Here is an 18,763-nt window from a genome sequence, read left to right as displayed (position 1 = left end):
AATTTGTTTTCTTTTTTGTATGTATATCTATTATGGATTTTTGTCTGTGGGTCTGTTAGTTCAGTTCCTCAGTTGTGTCTGACTCTTTGCGACCCCATGGACTGCAGCACGCCAGGCTTCCCTGTCCATCACCAACTCCCAGAGCTTGCTCAAACTCATGTCCATCGTATTGGTGATGCCATCCAAGCATCTCATCCTCTGTTGTCCCCTTCTCCGCCTGCCTTCAATCTTTCCCAGCATCAGGGTCTTCTCTAATGAGTCAGTTCTTTGCATCAGGTGGCCAAAGTGTTGGAGGTAACATGAGGTCTGTGTATATATGTGATTATCTCATGTTGCTGATACCTTAATTTTAAATGCATTTAAATAAACTTGCCTTTGTACTCTCTTCTCACAATTACTGTTTTCAACATCACATTTTTACATTTGAATGTTTTGTGTATCTCTTAACTGCTCTTTGTTGATGCAGATGATTTTACTTTTGTCTTCTAACCTTCCCAGTTACTCTGTGTATGTATGAGTTCCTACCTTTGCTGTATGTTTGCCTTTGCCGATAAAGTTATTTTGAAATTTTCTTATTTCTAGTTGTAGCCTTTTATTTATTTATTTTTTTTTGTCTAGAAAAGTTCCTTTACCATTGTTGTAAAACTGGTTTGATTGTGCTGATTTCTTTTCATTTTTACTTGTCTGTAAACCCTTTGATTTCACCATCAAATCTGAATGAAAGTCTTGCTTGGTAGCATACTCTTAGTTTTAGCTTTTTCCTTTTTATCACATTAAATATATGGTGCCAATTTTTTCGTGGCCTGAAGAGTTTCTGCAGAAAAATCAGCTAATGGCCTTAAGGGAGTGCTCTTATATTAGTTGGTTTTCTTTTCCTCTTGCTGCTTTTACTGTTTTCTCTTTATGTTCATTTTTTTCCATTTTGATTATAATATGTCTTGGTTTGTTCCTTTTTGGGTTAATCCTGTATGATAGTCTCTGTGCTTCACTTCTCTTCAGCTTTCAGAAGTTTTCAGCTATTATTTTTTCAAATATTTGTCAGGCTTTTTCTCTCTGTGATCTTCTGGGACCCCTATAATGTGAATATTAGTGTTCTTGGAATTGCCCCAGAGATCTTTTAAACTGTCTTCATTTCTTTTCATTCTCTTTTTCTTTCTGGTCATCACCAGTGAGTTCCTCTACTCTCTTCCAGCTCACTGATCAATTCCTCTGTATCATTTAATCTACTATCAGTTCAGTTCAGTTCAGATGCTCAGTTGTGTCCGACTCTTTGCAGCCCTATGAATTGTAGCACGCCAGGCCTCCCTGTCCATCACCAACTCCTGGAGTTGACTCAAACTCATGTCCATCAAGTCAGTGATGCCATCCAGCCATCTCATCCTCTGTCATCCCCTTCTCCTCCTGCCCCCAATCCCTCCCAGCATCAGGGTCTTTTCCAATGAGTCAACTCTTCGCATAAGGTGGCCAAAGTACTGGAGTTTCAGCTTCAGCATCAGTCCTTCCAAAGAACACCCAGGACTGATGTCCTTCAGAACGGACTGGTTGGATCTCCTTGCAGTCCAAGGGACTCTCAAGAGTCTTTTCCAGCACCACAGTTCAAAAGCATCAATTCTTCAGAGCTCAGCTTTCTTCACAGTCCAACTCTCACATCCATACATGACCACAGGAAAAACCATAGCCTTGACTAGATGGACCTTTGTTGGCAATGTAATGTCTCTGCTTTTGAATATGCTATCTAGGTTGGTCATAACTTTCCTTCTAAGGAGTGAGTGTATTTTAATTTTATGGCTGCAGTCACCATCTGCAGTGATTTTGGTGCCCCCCAAAATAAAGTCTGACACTGTTTCCACTGTTTCCCCATCTATTTCCCATGAAGTGATGGGACCAGATGCCATGATGTTCATTTTCTGAATGTTGAGCTTTAAGCCAACTTTTTCACTCTCCTCTTTCAATTTCATCAAGAGGCTTTTTAGTTCCTCTTCACTTTCTGCTATAAGTAAGGGTGGTGTCATCTGCATATCCGAGGTTATTGATATTTCTCCCAGCAATCTTGATTCCAGCTTGTGCTTCTTCCAGCCCAGCGTTTCTGATGATATACTCTACATATAAGTTAAATAAGCAGGGTGACAATATACAGCCTTGACATACTCCTTTTCCTATTTGGAACCAGTCTGTTGTTCCATGGCCGGTACTAACTGTTGCTTCCTGACCTGCATATTGGTTTCTCAAGAGGCAGGTCACGTGGTCTGGTATTCCCATCTCTTTCAGAATTGTCCACAGTTTATTGTGATCCACACAGTCAAAGGCTTTGGCATAGTCAATAAAGCAGAAGTAGATGTTTTTCTGGAACTCTCTTGCTTTTTCTATGATCCAGCGGATGTTGGCAATTTGATCTCTGGTTCCTCTGCCTTTTCTAAAACCAGCTTGAACATCAGGAAGTTCACGGTTCAGTATTGCTGAAGCCTGGCTTGGAGAATTTTGAGCATTACTTTACTAGCGTGTGAGATGAGTGCAATTGTGCAGCAGTTTGAGCATTCTTTGGCATTGCCTTTCTTTGGGATTGGAATGAAAACTGACCTTTTCCAAGTCCTGTGGCCACTGCTGAGTTTTCCAAATTTGCTGGCATATTAAGTGCAGCACTTTCACAACATTCTCTTTCAGGATTTGGAATAGCTCAACTGGAATTCCATCACCTCCACTAGGTTTGTTCATAGTGATGCTTTCTAAGGCCCACTTGACTTCACATTCCAGGATGTCTGGCTCTAGGTCAGTGATCACACCATCCTGTTTCTCTGGGTCATGAAGATCTTTTTTGTATAGTTCTTCTGTGTATTCTTGCCACCTCTTCTTAATATCTTCTGCTTTTGTTAGGTCCATACCATTTCTGTCCTTTGTTGAGCCCATCTTTGCATGAAATGTTCCCTTGGTATCTCTAATTCTCTTGAAGAGATCTCTAGTCTTTCCTATTCTGTTGTTTTCCTCTGTTTCTTTGCATTGATCACTGAGGAAGGCTTTCTTATCTCTCCTTGCTGTTCTTTGGAACTTTTCATTCAGATGCTTATATCTTTCCTTTTCTCCTTTGCTTTTTGCTTCTCTCCTTTTCACAGCTATTTGTAAGGCCTCCTCAGACAGCCATTTTGCTTTTTTGCTTTTCTTTTCCATGGGGATGGTCTTAATCCCTGTCCCTGTTCAATGTAATGAACCTCAGTCCATAGTTCATCAGGCACTCTATCTATCAGATCTAGTCCCTTAAATCTGTTTCTCTCTTCCACTGTATAATCATAAGGGATTTGATTTAGGTCATACCTGAATGGTCTAGTGGTTTACCCTAATTTCTTCAATTTAAGTCTGAATTTAGCAATAAGGAGTTCATGGTCTGAGCCACAGTCAGCTCCTGGTCTTGTTTTTGCTGACTGTATAGAGCTTCTCCATCTTTGGCTGCAGAGAATATAATCAGTCTGATTTCAGTGTTTACCATCTGGGATGTCCATGTGTAGAGTCTTCTCTTGTGTTGTTGGAAGAGGGTGTTTGCTATGACCAGTGCGTTCTCTTGGCAAAACTCTATTAGCCTTTGCCCTGCTTCATTCTGTACTCCAAGGCCAAATTTGCCTGCTGCTCCATGTAACTCTTGACTTCCTACTTTTGCATTCCAGTCCCCTATAATGAAAAGGACATCTTTTTTGGGTGTTAGTTCTAGAAGGTCTTGTAGGTCTTCATAGAATTGTTCAACTTCAGCTTCTTCAGCATTATTGGTTTGGGCATAGACTTGGATTCCTGTAATATTGAATGGTTTGGCTTGCAAACGAACAGAGATCATCCTGTCGTTTTTGAGATTGCATCCAAGTACTGCATTTTGGACTCTTTTGTTGACCATGATGGCTACTCCATTTCTCTTAAGGGATTCCTGCCCGCAGTAGTAGATATAATGGTCATCTGAGTTAAATTCACCCATTCCAGTCCACTTTAGTTCGCTGATTCCTAGAATGTCGATGTTCCCTCTTGCCATCTCCTGTTTGACCACTTCCAATTTGCCTTGATTCATGGACCTAACATTCCAGGTTCCTGTGCAATATTGCTCTTTACAGCATCGGACCTTGCCTCTATCACCAGTCACATCCATACCTGGGTATTGTTTTTGCTTTGGCTCCATCTCTTCATTCTTTCTGGAGTTATTTCTCCACTCATCTCCAGTAGTATATTGGGCACCTACCAACCTGGGGAGTTCCTCTTTCAGTATCCTATCATTTTGCCTTTTCATACTGTTCATGGGCTTCTCAAGGCAAGAATACTGAAGTGGTTTGCCATTCCCTTCTCCAGTGGAGCACATTCTGTCAGACCTCTCCACCATGACCCTCCCGTCTTGGATGGCCTCACAGGGCATGGCTTAGTTTCATTGAGTTAGACCAGGCAATGGTCTGTGTGATATGGTTTCAGTGTGTCTGCCCTCTGATGCCCTCTTGCAACACTTATTGTCTCACTTGGTTTTCTCTTACCTTGGACGTGGGATATCTCTTCACGGTGCTCCAGCAAAGCACAGCCGCTGCTCCTTACCTTGGACGAGGGGTGGCTCCTCACAGCCGTCCCTCCTGACCTTGAGCGTGGAGTGGCTCCTCTTGGCCCTCCTGAGCCCGTGCAGCCACTGCTCCTTGGACATTCAGTTATTCTTCACCTCTGGTCATTCTTTCTTTCTTTTTTTTTTTTTTACCTCTTTGTTAAGAACTTCTAACTTCTTGCTCTGTGCATCTATTGTCCTCCTCAGTTCTTTGGTCACATTATAGTCATTCTTCTGCCCTCTTTCTTGGGTGGGTTGTCTATTTCTACTTCACTTAGTTCTTTTGAAATTTTATCTTGTTCCTTCTACTGGAATGTATTTTTTTTGCTTCTTTTTTTTTTTTTAAACCTAAATTGCTCTTTGTGTTTTTATGTATGTGGTAGGTTAGTTACATTTCTCAACTTTGGAGAACTGGCCTTCTGTAGGAGATGTCATATGCATTCCAGGTCTTAAGTAGGTCTTGATGCTAATGTGTCAAGATTGCAGCCACTAGTAGCAGTGTTCACATGGTTGAATGTTTCCAAATACGCCTACTATCAGTGGTTATATCACCAGTGCGAGCTGCAGCCGTCCCCTGCTTATTGAGACTCTCCAGGATCAGTAGGTGGGTCTAGCTTAGGCACCTGTCATATTCTTTTGCCCTGGGTCCTGGTGCACATAAGATTTTGTGTGTGATGTTGGGACTGACATCTCTTTATCCCCTAGTCCTGTGAAGATCCTGAAATTAAGCTCCACTGGCCTTCAAAGCAAAATGCTTAGAAGGGGCTCATCTTCCCAGTGCTGGATTTCTAGTGCTGCTTCCCAGACAAGGGAGCTTGACATGGGGCTCAAGAACTCTTATTCCCATGGGATAATCTGTGTAGTATAATTATTTTCCAGTTTGTAGGTTGCTGTAAGTTTCATTATTTTGCGAGTTTGCTCCTCCTACCTGTCTCTTTGGTTACTTCTTGATATTTTTAGTTGTAGAAGATCCTTTCTGGTAAGTTCTAATCTTTTTCATGCATGGTTATTCTGAAGATAGTTGTGATTTTGATGTGGTTGTGGGAGGAGGTGAGCTCAGGATCTATTTACTCTTCCATCTTGATAAAAGCTCTGTTCTCTAATTTCTATTTCATATTTCATCCTTTCGGTAGATTTGGTTTTCGTTTGCTCCTGTTTTTCTAGTTTCTTCAGGTATAAAGTTAAGTTAGGCATTTGTATTACAATTTTTCTTCTGTTTTAATTGTATCTCAAATGTTTTGGTATGTTACCTTTTTATCTTCATCTTTCCAAAGTTGTTTTCTTATCACTAATTAGTACACTTTCTTTTCAACTAAAATAAGTCCCTTTAAAATTTCTTGTCACACTGGTTTAATATTGATGAACTCTTTTATTTTTATTTGTCTATAAAACTTCGAAGCTTTATCATTCAGAGTTGAAGAAGAGATAGTTAGAATTTTTTTCTAGCATCCTGAATATATTGTGCTATTCTTTTCTGGCCTGCAGAGTTTTTTGCTGAAAAATTGCTAATAGTCTTATAGCGATTCCCTTGTATGTAAAACATTTTCTCTTGTGGCTCTTACTTTTGACATTAAAATTATAATGGGCTTTGGAGTGGGGATCTTTGCATTTTTAAAAAAGATAGTGGGCTTCCCTAGTCCAAATGTCTGTTTTCTCACCCATATTAGGGAAGTTTTCAATCATTGTCTCTACAGACAAAATTTCTACCCCTTTTTCTTCTCCTTCTAGGACTTCTGTAAATGCAAATGTTTGTTAGTTTATTATTTTGTAGCCCCTTATGCTATCTTTCCTATTTTAAATTCTCTCTTCTTTTGGTTTCTCTTATTGAGTTCCACTGCATTTTCTTTGGGTTGACTAAATTTTTTTCTTCTGCTTCACCTACTCCACTGTTGACCCTTTCTACTGTATTTTTCACTTGTTATTGTATTCTACAGTTCTGTGACTATTCTTTGATAGTTTCTTATATTTTCTCTCTCTGTGTTAAAGTTCTCACTATATTCATTGACTCATCTCTCCAGTTCAGTGAGCATCTTTAAGACAAGTACTTTAAACTCTTTATCAGGTAAATTACATGTCTCCATTTCACTGAGTTTTTTTTTTTTTTATGAGTTTTCTATCTTGTTCTTCCAATTGGAACACAGTCCTTTGTTTTTTCATCTTGCTTGACTTTCTGTGTTGGTTTTTATACAGTAGATGAAAAACCACCTCTCCTAATCTTGGCGTGTCCTTGTGTAAGAGTGAAACTTGTTGTTCAACCCTGCTCCAGCTCTTTGTCATCTCTCAAAACTTTGTGCTTATCCAAGTAGCATATTAGTGTCTTGAAGGGGAGATTCTTAGTACTTAGATTCTGGTTGTTTGGAAACTAGATCCTCAGGCAGCTGCTTTCAAAAGTATGCACATGTATATAGTCCTGTGGGATTGCAAGTGTACGCACTGTTCTCCAGGATATCTAGCAGTGTTTCCTTAGCAGCAGTCATAAAACCTGGGGCTTCAAATAAGTGTATATGCTCTTTTCTGGGAGATATTGGAGAGCTGGAGCAAGGCAAAGGGAGTGTGCCAAGATGGTGTCCACAGACTGCATTCCTTGAGAGAAGCTCTGTCATTTGCACTGGATGTGTGCTAAACCTGAAGCCTTCCTCAGTATGTTATCTACACAGTGCTCTGGGATTTGCAGCTTGCCAAGAGCCATCTCTTCAATAGTTGCAGTCCATTGTGTCTCAGAAATGCAAGCCCCCTAGCCACCAGAGCCAGGCAATCAAGGAGCATTCCCTGGAGGGCAGCTTCAAAAACTGGGGTAATACTTTTAAAAACTAGGGCAGGTGGAGCACTCAAAGATAGCACTCACCCTCTGAAGTGTCTGGGAAACATTACACTTAGCCAATAGATGTGCATGTAATTAGAAGTCTGCCTCTCAGGCTGCAGCCTTGATGCTTATCTAAGAGGCCTCCATAACAGAAAGACTGTTGAAACTAATAAACAAATTCAGTAAACTTGCAGGATACAAAACAAATGTACAGAAATCTGTTGTGTTTCTATACACCACTAATAAACTGTCAAAAGTAGAAATAAACACCCATTTACAATGCATCAAAAAGAATATAATACCTAGGAATAAATTTAACCAAGGAAGTGAAAGAACTCTATATTGAAAATTACAAGATATAGATGAAAGAAATTGAAGAAGACACAAACAAATGGAAAGATATTCCATGCTCATGGATTGGGAGAATCAAGGTTGTTAAAATTTGCATACTACCCAAAGCAATCTACATATTCAGTGCAATCCCTATAAAATTCCCATGGTATTTTTCAAAGAAACAGGAAAATAATCCTTAAGTTTGTATGGAACTACAATCACCAAATAACAAAGCAATCTTGAGAAAGGAAACAAAGCTGGAGTCTTCAAACTCTCTGATTTCAGGGTATATTACAAAGCTATATTCATTAAAATAATATTATACTGACATGAAAAGATATATCCAGATCAGTGGAACAGACTATAAATAAACCCAACAGACAGACATAAACCCAAATATATATGGTTAATAAATTTATGACAGAAGAACCAAGAATATATGATGGAGAAAGGACAGACTTTTCAATAAATGGTATTAGGAAAACTGGACAGTGACATACAAAAGAATGAATGGATAACTTTTATACAATACACAAAATAAACTCAAAATGGATTAAAGACTTGAATATAAGACCTGAAATCAATTCTTCTTAGTAGAAGATAAATGCACTAACTTGAAAACATATATGCACGCCTGTGTTCACTGAAGCATTATTTGCAGTAGCAAAAATATGAACCAATCTGAGTATCTGGATAAGTAATGATTAAATAAATTGTTATGTACATTTATCAATATAGTGGAATGTTATTCAGCCTTAAGAACAAAGTGCTGCCATTTTTGGCAATATGGATGAATCTTGAAGACGTTAAAACTCAACACTGAAAAAACGAAGATCATGGCATCCAGTCCCATCACTTCATGGCAAATGGATGGGGAAACAATGGAAACAGTGAAAGACTTCATTTTCTTGGGCTCCAAAATCACTGTATCTGTGAAATTAAAAGACCCTCCTTGGAAGAAAAGTTATGACCAACCTAGGCAGCATATTAAAAAGTAGAGACATTACTTTGCCGACAAAATCCATCTAGTCAAAGCTATGGTTTTTCCAGTAGTCTTGTTTGGTTGTGAGAGTTGGACCATAAAGAAAGCTGAGTGCTGAAGAATAGATGCTTTGAACCGTGGTGTTGGAGAAGACTCTTGAGAGCCCTTGGACAGCAAGGAGATCAAACCAGTCAATCCTAAAGGGCAATCAATCCTGAACATTCATTGGTAGGACTGGTTTTGAAGCTGAAACTCCAATACTTTGGCCACCTGATGCAAAGAGCGGACTCATTGGAAAAGACCCTGATGCTGGAAAAGATTGAAGGCAGGAGAAGGGGACAACAGAAGGTGAGATAGTTGGATGGCATCACTGATGCAATGGACATGAATTTGAGCAAGCTCCGGGAGTTGGTCATGGGACAGGGAAGCCTGGCATGCTGCAACGCACGGGGTAGCAAAGGGTCAGACAAGACTGAATGACTGAACTGAACTGAGGACATTATGTTAGTAAAATAAGCCAGACACAGAAAGACAAATACTACATCTCACTTTTATGTGGAATCTACAATAGTCAAACTCATAGACACAGTGCAGTGGTATTTGTCAGAGGCTGCAGACCAACAGAAACAGGGAAATGTTGGTTAAATGGTATAAAGTTTGATGTATGCAAATGAGTAAGTTCTGGAAATTTAATAAACAGTAACATAACTGTAGTAAGCAATATTGTATTGTAAAATTTAAATTTTCTGAGAGGGTTGATCTTATGTGCTCTTACCACACACACACACACAAGAAAAAAGAAAATGGTAACTATATGAGAGTTGATATGTTAATCAGCATGATTGTGGCAGTTATTTCACATTGCATAAGTATATCAAAACATCGTCTTATAATTTAAGCGTATATGTATGTATATATTTCAACTATGATTAAATAAAGGTGTAAATATTCTAAAAGTTTAGAATAAACAAGTTGTGAAAGTTTTCAAGTCTTTAAATATTGTTGTTCTTTTTTCTAGCCAGAATCAACTGTTTCAACTGATTTAATTCCTCTTTATCTAGAAATGCATATCGTGGTAGACAAAGCTTTGGTATGTGTTTTACTTTTTCTTTGCACTTGAATATTTGATATGAATGTATGATTATCCCTAGCTAGAAAGGAACTTAAATATTCCAGTCTTCTTACTTCCATGTCACTCCCAGAGAACAGTGAAGAACCAAATATTCAAAATCGCACTAGTTCTATCAGAAATATTTTATTTGAAATCTTTATGTAACAAACCTGCATAACAAAATGGTTTTATTATTATTTTTCTGATAGTTCACAACTTTAGAGTTTCTCTCAATCCACAAAATTTTTAATGGTGATATTTTTAAGTGAAATTCTTTAAGCTTTAATTCTTGTTTTAGGGTACTTGAAGAGCAGCATGTAGTCTAGAAAATGTTTGGCTAATAAGATATTTATTGGCACAGAAATAATGATGGTATAACCATTTATGGTAAGCCTGGTGGGCTGCTGTCTATGGGGTCACACAGAGTCGGACGCGACTGAAGCGACTTAGGAGCAGCAGCAGCTTACATTAAAGTATCAAGATTTTTTAATGGTTTTATTCATGCAGCTGATTAAGTGTAGTCTAAATGCTCCTCTGGATTACTTATTCCCCAAAACGATTTGAGGATGTCTGAACTTCAGACTCTTGAGGTGATAACTCAGTTTGTTTTCAGTAAAATCTTGCTTTGTTTCTCCCATACTTCAACGATTTCAGAAAGCAGGGATAAAACATATTCTGTAGATTTTTTTCTGAAATATTTGATCATCATATCTGTGGAAAATCACAGAGAATGTGAGTTTTATTGATTTCCAATTCTATTTGTAGGATTGTAGAGCTTGTCAGGAAGTGAGTTGAGAGTTTGAGACAGGAGAGATTTAGGGAAGGATATTAAAATACTTATTAAATGAGTATTAGGGAAAAGAGCAAAAGGAACATTAGGAGAAAGTTGAGATATTTCTGGTAAAGATGACTAAATTTCCAGGGAATATTTTGGTTTATGAAAATTATTTTGTTTCAGGATTCAGTTAAGTTCAGTCACTCAGTCGTGTCCAACTCTTTGCGACCCCATGAACCGCAGCACACCAGGCCCCCCTGTCCATTACCAAATCCTGGAGTCCACTCAAACCCATGTCCATCGAGTTGGTGATGCCATCCAGCCATCTCAGCCTCTGTTGTCCCCTTCTCCTCCTGCCCTCAATCTTTCCTAGCATCAGGGTCTTTAACAGTGAGTCAGCTCTTTGCATCAGGTGGCCAAAGTATTGGAGTTTCAGCTTCAGCATCAGTCCTTTCCCTGAACACCCAGGACTGATCTCCTTTAGGATGGACTGGTTGGATCTCCTCACAGTCCAAGGGACTCTCAAGAGTCTTCTCCGACACCACAATTCAAAAGCATCAATTCTTGTTTCAGGATTATGTTGTTTTAAAAGCTTCTTGTCCAAATTGCCAGATTTGCCGGTTATAAAATGCTGATTAAGCATCTCTTTTCTATGTTTTTACAAATATTTATATATTCTTTAATAAGACAAATATTGAGCTAAATATGACATCTGTGTTACCAGATATTGGGCATGTAGAGAAGAATAGTGATATCTTCAGTCTCTTCACAAATTTTAAATCCATAATTGTAGCCTAGTGAATTCAGTGCCAGATTGAGGGAGTCTATGGTACAATAAAAGCACAGTGCAAATTTTCCAGTTCAAGATGGTGGAATAAAAGAACATGCACTCATCTCTTCCTGCAAGAGCACCTAAATTGTAACGAGGTGTTGAACAGCCATTGACAGGATGATGCTGGAACCCCACGTCCAAAAAAAAGACACCCCATGTCCAAAGACAAGAAGCCACAATGAGGCACTAGGAGAGGTGCAAACATGATAAAATAAAATCCTGTATCTGCCAGCTAGGCCACCCACAATCTGGAGAACAGTAATACCAAAGAAGTTCTCCTTCATTGTTGTGATGATTCTGAGCCTCACGTCAGGTTTCCCAGCTAGGAGATCTGGCAAAGGGACTGGGAATCCCCACAGAACCTGACTTTGAAGGCGGCAGGACTTGATTATAGGATTTCTACAGGACTGAGGGAAACAGAGACTCAACTCTTGGAAGGCACAAACAAAATCTTCCATATACCAAGACCCAAGGGAAAGGAGCAGTGACCCCACAGGAGACTGAATCAGACCTACCTGCTAGTGTTGGAGGGTCTCCTGTGGAGGTGTGGGTCAGCAGTGGCTTCCACAGGGATCATGGCACTGGCAGCAGTCCTGGAAAATGCCTCTTGGCGTAAGTCCTTTTGGAGGTTGCCATTAACCCCACACAGAGTTCATAGACCCCAGGGCTGGGTTGCCACAAGCCAGACAACTAACAGAGAGGGAGCACAATTCCACCCATCAGCAAATAATTGGATTAAAGATTTAATGAGCATGGCCCTGCCCACCAGAACAAGACCCAGTTTCTCTCACTGCCAGTCCCTCCCATCAGGAAGCTTACACAGGCTCTTGGCCTCATCTACCAGAAGGAAGACAGAAAAAGCAAGAAGAACCACACTCCTACAATGGCTAGAACAAAAGCCACATTACAGAAGTTACTCAGAATGAAAAAGCAGAACGTTATGTTTCAGATGAAGGGACAAGAAAAAACTCCAGAAAAACAAGTAAATGAAGTGGAGATAGGCAACCTTCCAGAAAAAGGATTCAGAATGGTGATAGTGAAGATGATCCAGGGTCTTGGAAAAAGAATGATGATGCAAAAAATGTTTACCAAAGGCCTAGAAGAACTAAAGAACAAATGAACAGAGATAACAGTATACTAGAGATGAAGAATCAATAGCAGAATAACTGAGGCAGAGGAATGGATAAGTGACCTGGAGAACAGAATGGTGGAAATCACTGCTGCAGAAGAGAATACAGAAAAAATAATGAAAAAAGTGAAGACAGCCTATGAGATGCTTGGGACAACATGAAACCCATGAGCAGTCACATTACAGGGGTTCTGGAAGGAGAAGAGAGAAAGGACCTGATTAAATATTTGAAGAATAATAGCTGAAAATTTCCGTAACATGGGAAAGGATATAGTCAACCAAGTCCAAGAAGCACAAAGAGTCCCAGCAAAGATAAACCCAAGGAAGAACACACTGAGACTCATAGTAATCAAAATGACAAAAATTAAAGACAAAGATAAAATATGAAACAAGGGAAAAAGGACAAATAACATACAAGGGAACTCCCATAAAGTTATCAGCTGATTTCTCAACAGAAATCTGGCTTTTTCTACAAGCAAGGGGTGGCACAATATATTTGAAGTGATAAAAGGAAAAAACCTACAACCAAGAATACTCTACCCAGCAAGACTCTTGTTCAGATTTGATGGAGAAATCAAAAGCTTTCCAGACAAGCAAAGTTTAATAGAATTCCTCACCATGAAACCAACGTTACAACAAATGTTAAAGGAACTTCTCTAGGCAGGAAACACAAGAGAAGGAGAGACCTACAGAAAATAAACCTCAAATAATTAAGAAAACAGTATAGGATCATACATACTGATAATTTACGTTAAATGTAAAAGTGAACCAAATGATGCCGTAAAGAGCAATATTGCATAGGAACCTGGAACGTTAGGTCCATGAATCAAGGCAAATTGGAAGTGGTCAAACAGGAGATGGCAAGAGTGAACATCGACATTCTAGGAATCAGTGAACTAAGACAGACTGGAATGGATGAATTTAACTCAGATGACCATTATATCTACTATTGTGGGCAGGAATCCCTTCAAAGAAATGGAGTAGCCATCATGGTCAACAAAAGAGTCCGAGATGCAGTACTTGGATGCAGTCTCAAAAATGACAGGATGATCTCTGTTCGTTTGCAAGGCAAACCATTCAATATCACAGGAATCCAAGTCTATGTCCCAACCAATAATGCTGAATTAGCTGAAGTTGAACGGTTTTATAAAGACCTACAAGACCTTCTAGAACTAACACCCAGAAAAGATGTCCTTTTCATTATAGGGGACTGGAATTCAAAAGTAGGAAGTCAAGAGTTACATGGAGCAGCAGGCAAATTTGGCCTTGGAGTACAGAATGAAGCAGAGCAAAGGCTAATAGAGTTCTGCCAAGAGCATGTGTGGGTCATAGCAAACACCCTCTTCCAACAACACAAGAGAAGACTCTACACATGGACATCAACAGATGGTCAACACTGAAATCAGATTGATTATATTCTTTGCAGCCAAAGATGGAGAAGCTCTATACAGTCAGCAAAAACAAGACCAGGAGCTGACTGTGGCTCAGATCATGAACTCCTTATTGTCAAACTCAGACTGAAATTGAAGAAAGTGGAGAAAACCACTAGACCATTCAGGTATGACCTAAATCAAATCTCTTATGATTATACAGTGGAAGTGAGAAATAGATTTAAGGGACTAGAACTGACAGACAGAGTGCCTGATGAACTATGGGCAGAGGTTCGTGACATTGTACAGGAGACAGGAATCAAGACCATCCCCAAGAAAAATAAATGCAAAAAAGCAAAATGGCTGTCTGAGGAGGCCTTACAAATAGCTGTGAAAAAGGGAAGCGAAAAGCAAAGGAGAAAAGGAAAGATATACCCATTCGAATGCAGAGTTCCAAAGAACAGCAAGGAGAGATAAGAAAGCCTTCCTCAGCGATCAATGCAAAGAAATAGAGGAAAACAATAGAATGGGAAAGACTAGAGATCTCTTCAAGAGAATTAGAGATAGCAAGGGAACAATTCATGCAAAGATGGGCTTGATAAAGGACAGAAATGTTATGTACCTAACAGAAGCAGAAGATATTAAGAAGAAGTGTCAAGAATACACAGAAGAACTGTACAAAAAAGATCTTAATGACCCAGAGAATCACGATGGTGTGATCACTGACCTAGAGCCAGACATCCTGGAATGTGAAGTCAAGTGGGCCTTAGAAAGCATCACTACAAACAAAGCTAGTGGAGGTGATGCAATTCCAGTTGAGCTATTTCAAATCCTGAAAGATGATGCTGTGAAAGTGCTGCACTCAATATGCCAGCAAATTTGGAAAACTCAGCAGTGGCCACAGGACTAGAAAAGGTCAGTTTTCATTCCAATCCTAAAGAAAGGCAATGCCAAAGAATGCTCAAACTACCACACAATTGCACTCATCTCACACGATAGTAAAGTAATACTCAAAATTCTCCAAGCCAGGCTTCAGCATTACGTGAACCATGAACTTCCAGATGTTCAAACTGGTTTTAGAAAAGGCAGAGGAAAGTGAAAGTGAAAGTGAAGGCTCTCAGTCGTGTCTGACTCTTTGCGACCCCATGAATGTCGGCATGCCAGGCCTCCCTGTCCATCACCAACTCCCAGAGTTCACTCAGACTCACGTCCATTGAGTCAGTGATGCCATCCAGCCATCTCATCCTCTGTCGTCCCCTTCTCCTTCTGCCCCCAATCCCTCCCAGCATCAGAGTCTTTTCCAATGAGTCAACTCTTTGTATGAGGTGGCCAAAGTACTGGAGTTTCAGTTTTAGCATCATTCCTTCCAAAGAAATCCCAGGGCTGATCTCCTTCAGAATGGACTGGTTCAATCTCCTTGCAGTCCAAGGGACTCTCAAGAGTCTTCTCCAACACCACAGTTCAAAAGCATCAATTCTTCGGTGTTCAGAATACTGGCAACCAGAGATAAAATTGCCAACATCTGCTGGATAATGGAAACAATAAGAGAGTTCCAGAAAAACATTTCTGCTTTACTGACTATGCCAAAGCCTTTGACTGTGTGGATCACAGTAAACCGTGGAAAATTCTGAAAGAGATGGGAATACCAGACCACCTGACCTCCTCTTGAGAAACCTGTATCCAAGTCAGGAAGCAAGTTAGAACTGGACATGGAACAACAGACTGGTTCCAAATAGGAAAAGGAATACTTACGTCAAGACTGTATATTGTCACCCTGCCTATTTAACTTATATGCAGAGTACATCATGAGAAACACTGGGCTGGAGGAAGCACTAGCTGGAATCAAGATTGCCGGGAGAAATATCAATAACCTCAGACATGCAGATGACACCACCTTTATGGCAGAAAGTGAAGAAGAACTAAAGAGCCTCTTGATGAAAATGAAAGAGGGGAGTGAAAAAGTTGGTTTAAAGCTGAAGATTCAGAAAACTAAGATCATGGCCTCCAGTCCTATCACTTCATGGCAAATTGATGGGAAACAGTGGAAACAGTGGCTGACTTTATTTTAAGGGGCTCCAAAATCACTGCAGATGGTGATTGCAGCCATGAAATTAAGACACTTACTTCTTGGAAGGAAAGTTATGACCAACCTAGACTGCGTATTAAAAAGCAGAGACATTACTTTGTCAACAAAAGTCCATCTAGTCAAGGCTGTCGTTTTTTTCAGTAGTTGTGTATGGATGTGAGAGTTGGACTATAAAGAATGCTGAGCACCGAAGAACTGATGCTTTTGAACTGTGTTGTCAGAGAAGACTCTTGAGAGTCCCTTGGACTGCAAGGAGATCCTACCAGTCCATCCTAAAGATCAGTCCTGGGTGTTCATTGGTAGGACTGATGTTGAGGCTGAAACTCCAATACTTTGGCCACCTGATGCGAAGACCTGACTTGTTTGAAAAGACCCTGATGCTGGGAAAGGTTGAGGGCAGGAGGAGAAGGGGACGACAGAGGATGAGATGGTTGGGTGGCATCACCGACTCGATGGATATGGGTTTGGGTGAACTCCAGGTGTTGGTGATGGACAGGGAGGCCTGGCGTGCTGTGGTTCATGGGGTAGCAAATAGTCAGACATGACTGAGCGACTGAACTGAATTCAACTGAACCAAATGACATAGAGTCACTGGGTGGATGAAAACATGTGCATGTATGGTCTTCCACTTAGCATATCACTCTACTTAATCCCCCAATTAGTACGTAATTATTTTATACTCTTAGGTTCATCATGTTTCAATTATGACTCGAAATTACAATTATCTTTTATGTTTTGTTTGCCTATTGATTGTGAAACTGATAAACATATTTTACTCTTTTGATTATATAATGATTATTTGTTTTAATGAGATTGTATCATGGTTTGTCAACAGAAAATAATAGAATCCTGTATCATTAAAGTGAAAGTGAAGTCGCTCAGTCGTGTCTGACTCTTTGCGACCCTGTGGACTATAGCCACCAGGCTCCTCCGTCCATGTGATTCTCCAGGCAAGAATACTGGAGTGGGTTGCCATTTCCTTCTCCAGGGGAATCTTTCCTACCCAGGGATCAAACCCTGGTCTCCCGCATTACAGGAAGATATCTGAGCCACCAGGGAAGCTCTAAGTAGCACTAAAACTACCATTTAATAGAAAATCCTGTAATCACTTTTTAAAAATTAAATGTATATCAGAATTTTCTTGGAATTAAAAAACAAATGCAATTGCCAAGGTACCGCTTTTGTTTTCCAGAGCTCCAGATGTGTTTCTAATGAGCAGCCATGTCTGAAAACAACTAGATTATATGATGACGTTTTACTTTTTCTGTTTCGTATTCGGTCTTCTCATTTCATTTAGTTTGTGTGTTTTGATTTCTCTGTCTCTTTTTTGATGTTGTTGTTATTTCTCAAGCCTTGTGTGTGTGTGTGTGTGTATGTATAAATAGTGTGTATAAACTTCCCTGGTAGCTCAGACGGTAAAGCGTCTGCCTACGATGCAGGAGACCCAGGTTCGATTCCTGGATGGGGGAGATCCCCTGGAGAAGGAAATGGCAACCCACTCCAGTACTCGTGCCTGGAAAATCCCATGGACGGAGGCGCCTGGTGGGCTACAGTCCATGGGGTCGCATAGAGTTGGACATGACTGAGTGACTTCCCTTTCTTTCCTTTCTTTCTTAGTGTGTGTAATATATATTTTGGAAAATTTATGAATTTTGCCTATCTAAAATATTTATGACATTTTGATTCCACTTGTTTGACTCAGTATGAATAAAATGCTAGATTTCTAATTTATGTTCACTCAAAACTTTGATATAGTTCCATGTATTTTGGCATCTAGTATTACTGCTAAAATTCTAGAAAATTTATTATCTTAGTGATTTTTTAAAAAAAATTCGAATCAGGCTTGAAACTTCTAATCCAATTCTGAGAATTTAAAGATATATTATGTTGTTAAAAAAATCCAGGAAATTAACATGTGATACTGTATTACTAACTGAAGTGCAGATTTTGTTCACATTTCACAAAATTTTATGCTAGTGTCCATTATTTGTTTTCACAAATTATTCAAGACTCCACATTGTATTTAATTGCACTGAGAAGCTTCAGCTGCATGCAACAAGTTCTGGTAAATTCTCTTCATTTTTATTCTGTTGCAGATATTTTCTGATTTTCCTTCTTTAGGGCTTTTTAGATATATCCATCATTGAAAAGTGGGCTTTTAATTACCACATACATGGGATTTTTAAAAGCATCTTGGGTATTAATTTCTCATTTTGGTATTAATTTCTCACCGAAATCCTTTCTTCTTTGCAGTCACCCTCTGTTTTTTTCAGTCTTCTAACTTTATTGAAGTTTTCAGTGGCTAAGTCAAAGAACTCTGTTGGTAAATGCCACATTGCACTTGAAAATATGTGGGTTATTTTCAAATATATTTTGATATTTATTTCTAATATAATTCCACAGTGATAAGAGAACAGACTCTGTATGATTTCAGCACCTTTATACCATGAAACTTTTATACCTTGTTTTATGTCCCTGGACCCTGGAGAAGGGAAAGGCTACCCATTCTAGTATTCTGGCCTGGAGAATTCCATGGACTGTATAGGCCATGGGATCGCAAAGAGTGGGACACGACTGAATGACTTCCACTTCACTTATGTCCTTGGATATATTCCAGTGTCTCCTAGTTTATCATCTATGGGAACTTGAATAGAATTTTTATCCTACTGTTGTGTGAAAATTGTATAAATCTTAATTATATTGAATTGGCTCATAGTGCTCTTCAGGTTTACTATATCCTTCTACTTCTCTGTATATTCATTCCATTAATTTTTGAGAATCTGATATTGA

General features: G+C 39.4%; 1 protein-coding gene and 1 non-coding gene across 2 annotated transcripts in view; both read left to right on the top strand.

The window, feature by feature from the left end:
* ADAM32 (ADAM metallopeptidase domain 32) overlaps nucleotides 1–18,763 on the top strand; it is a 169,401-nt gene that overhangs the window by 25,323 nt on the left and 125,315 nt on the right. The window contains exon 7 of the mRNA XM_070364108.1: nucleotides 9,689–9,760. Within this exon, the coding sequence (XP_070220209.1) occupies nucleotides 9,689–9,760 (72 nt within the window). The remainder of the gene's footprint in view (nucleotides 1–9,688; nucleotides 9,761–18,763) is intronic.
* On the top strand, nucleotides 17,371–17,443 carry TRNAR-ACG (transfer RNA arginine (anticodon ACG)). The gene has a single exon. It is a non-coding gene; the product is annotated as a tRNA-Arg (tRNA).

Source organism: Bos mutus, chromosome 27 (assembly GCF_027580195.1).
Source record: "Bos mutus isolate GX-2022 chromosome 27, NWIPB_WYAK_1.1, whole genome shotgun sequence".
Lineage (NCBI taxonomy): Eukaryota > Metazoa > Chordata > Mammalia > Artiodactyla > Bovidae > Bos > Bos mutus.
Note: the sequence above shows the minus strand (reverse complement) of the source record. Positions and strands in the feature narration are given on the sequence as shown.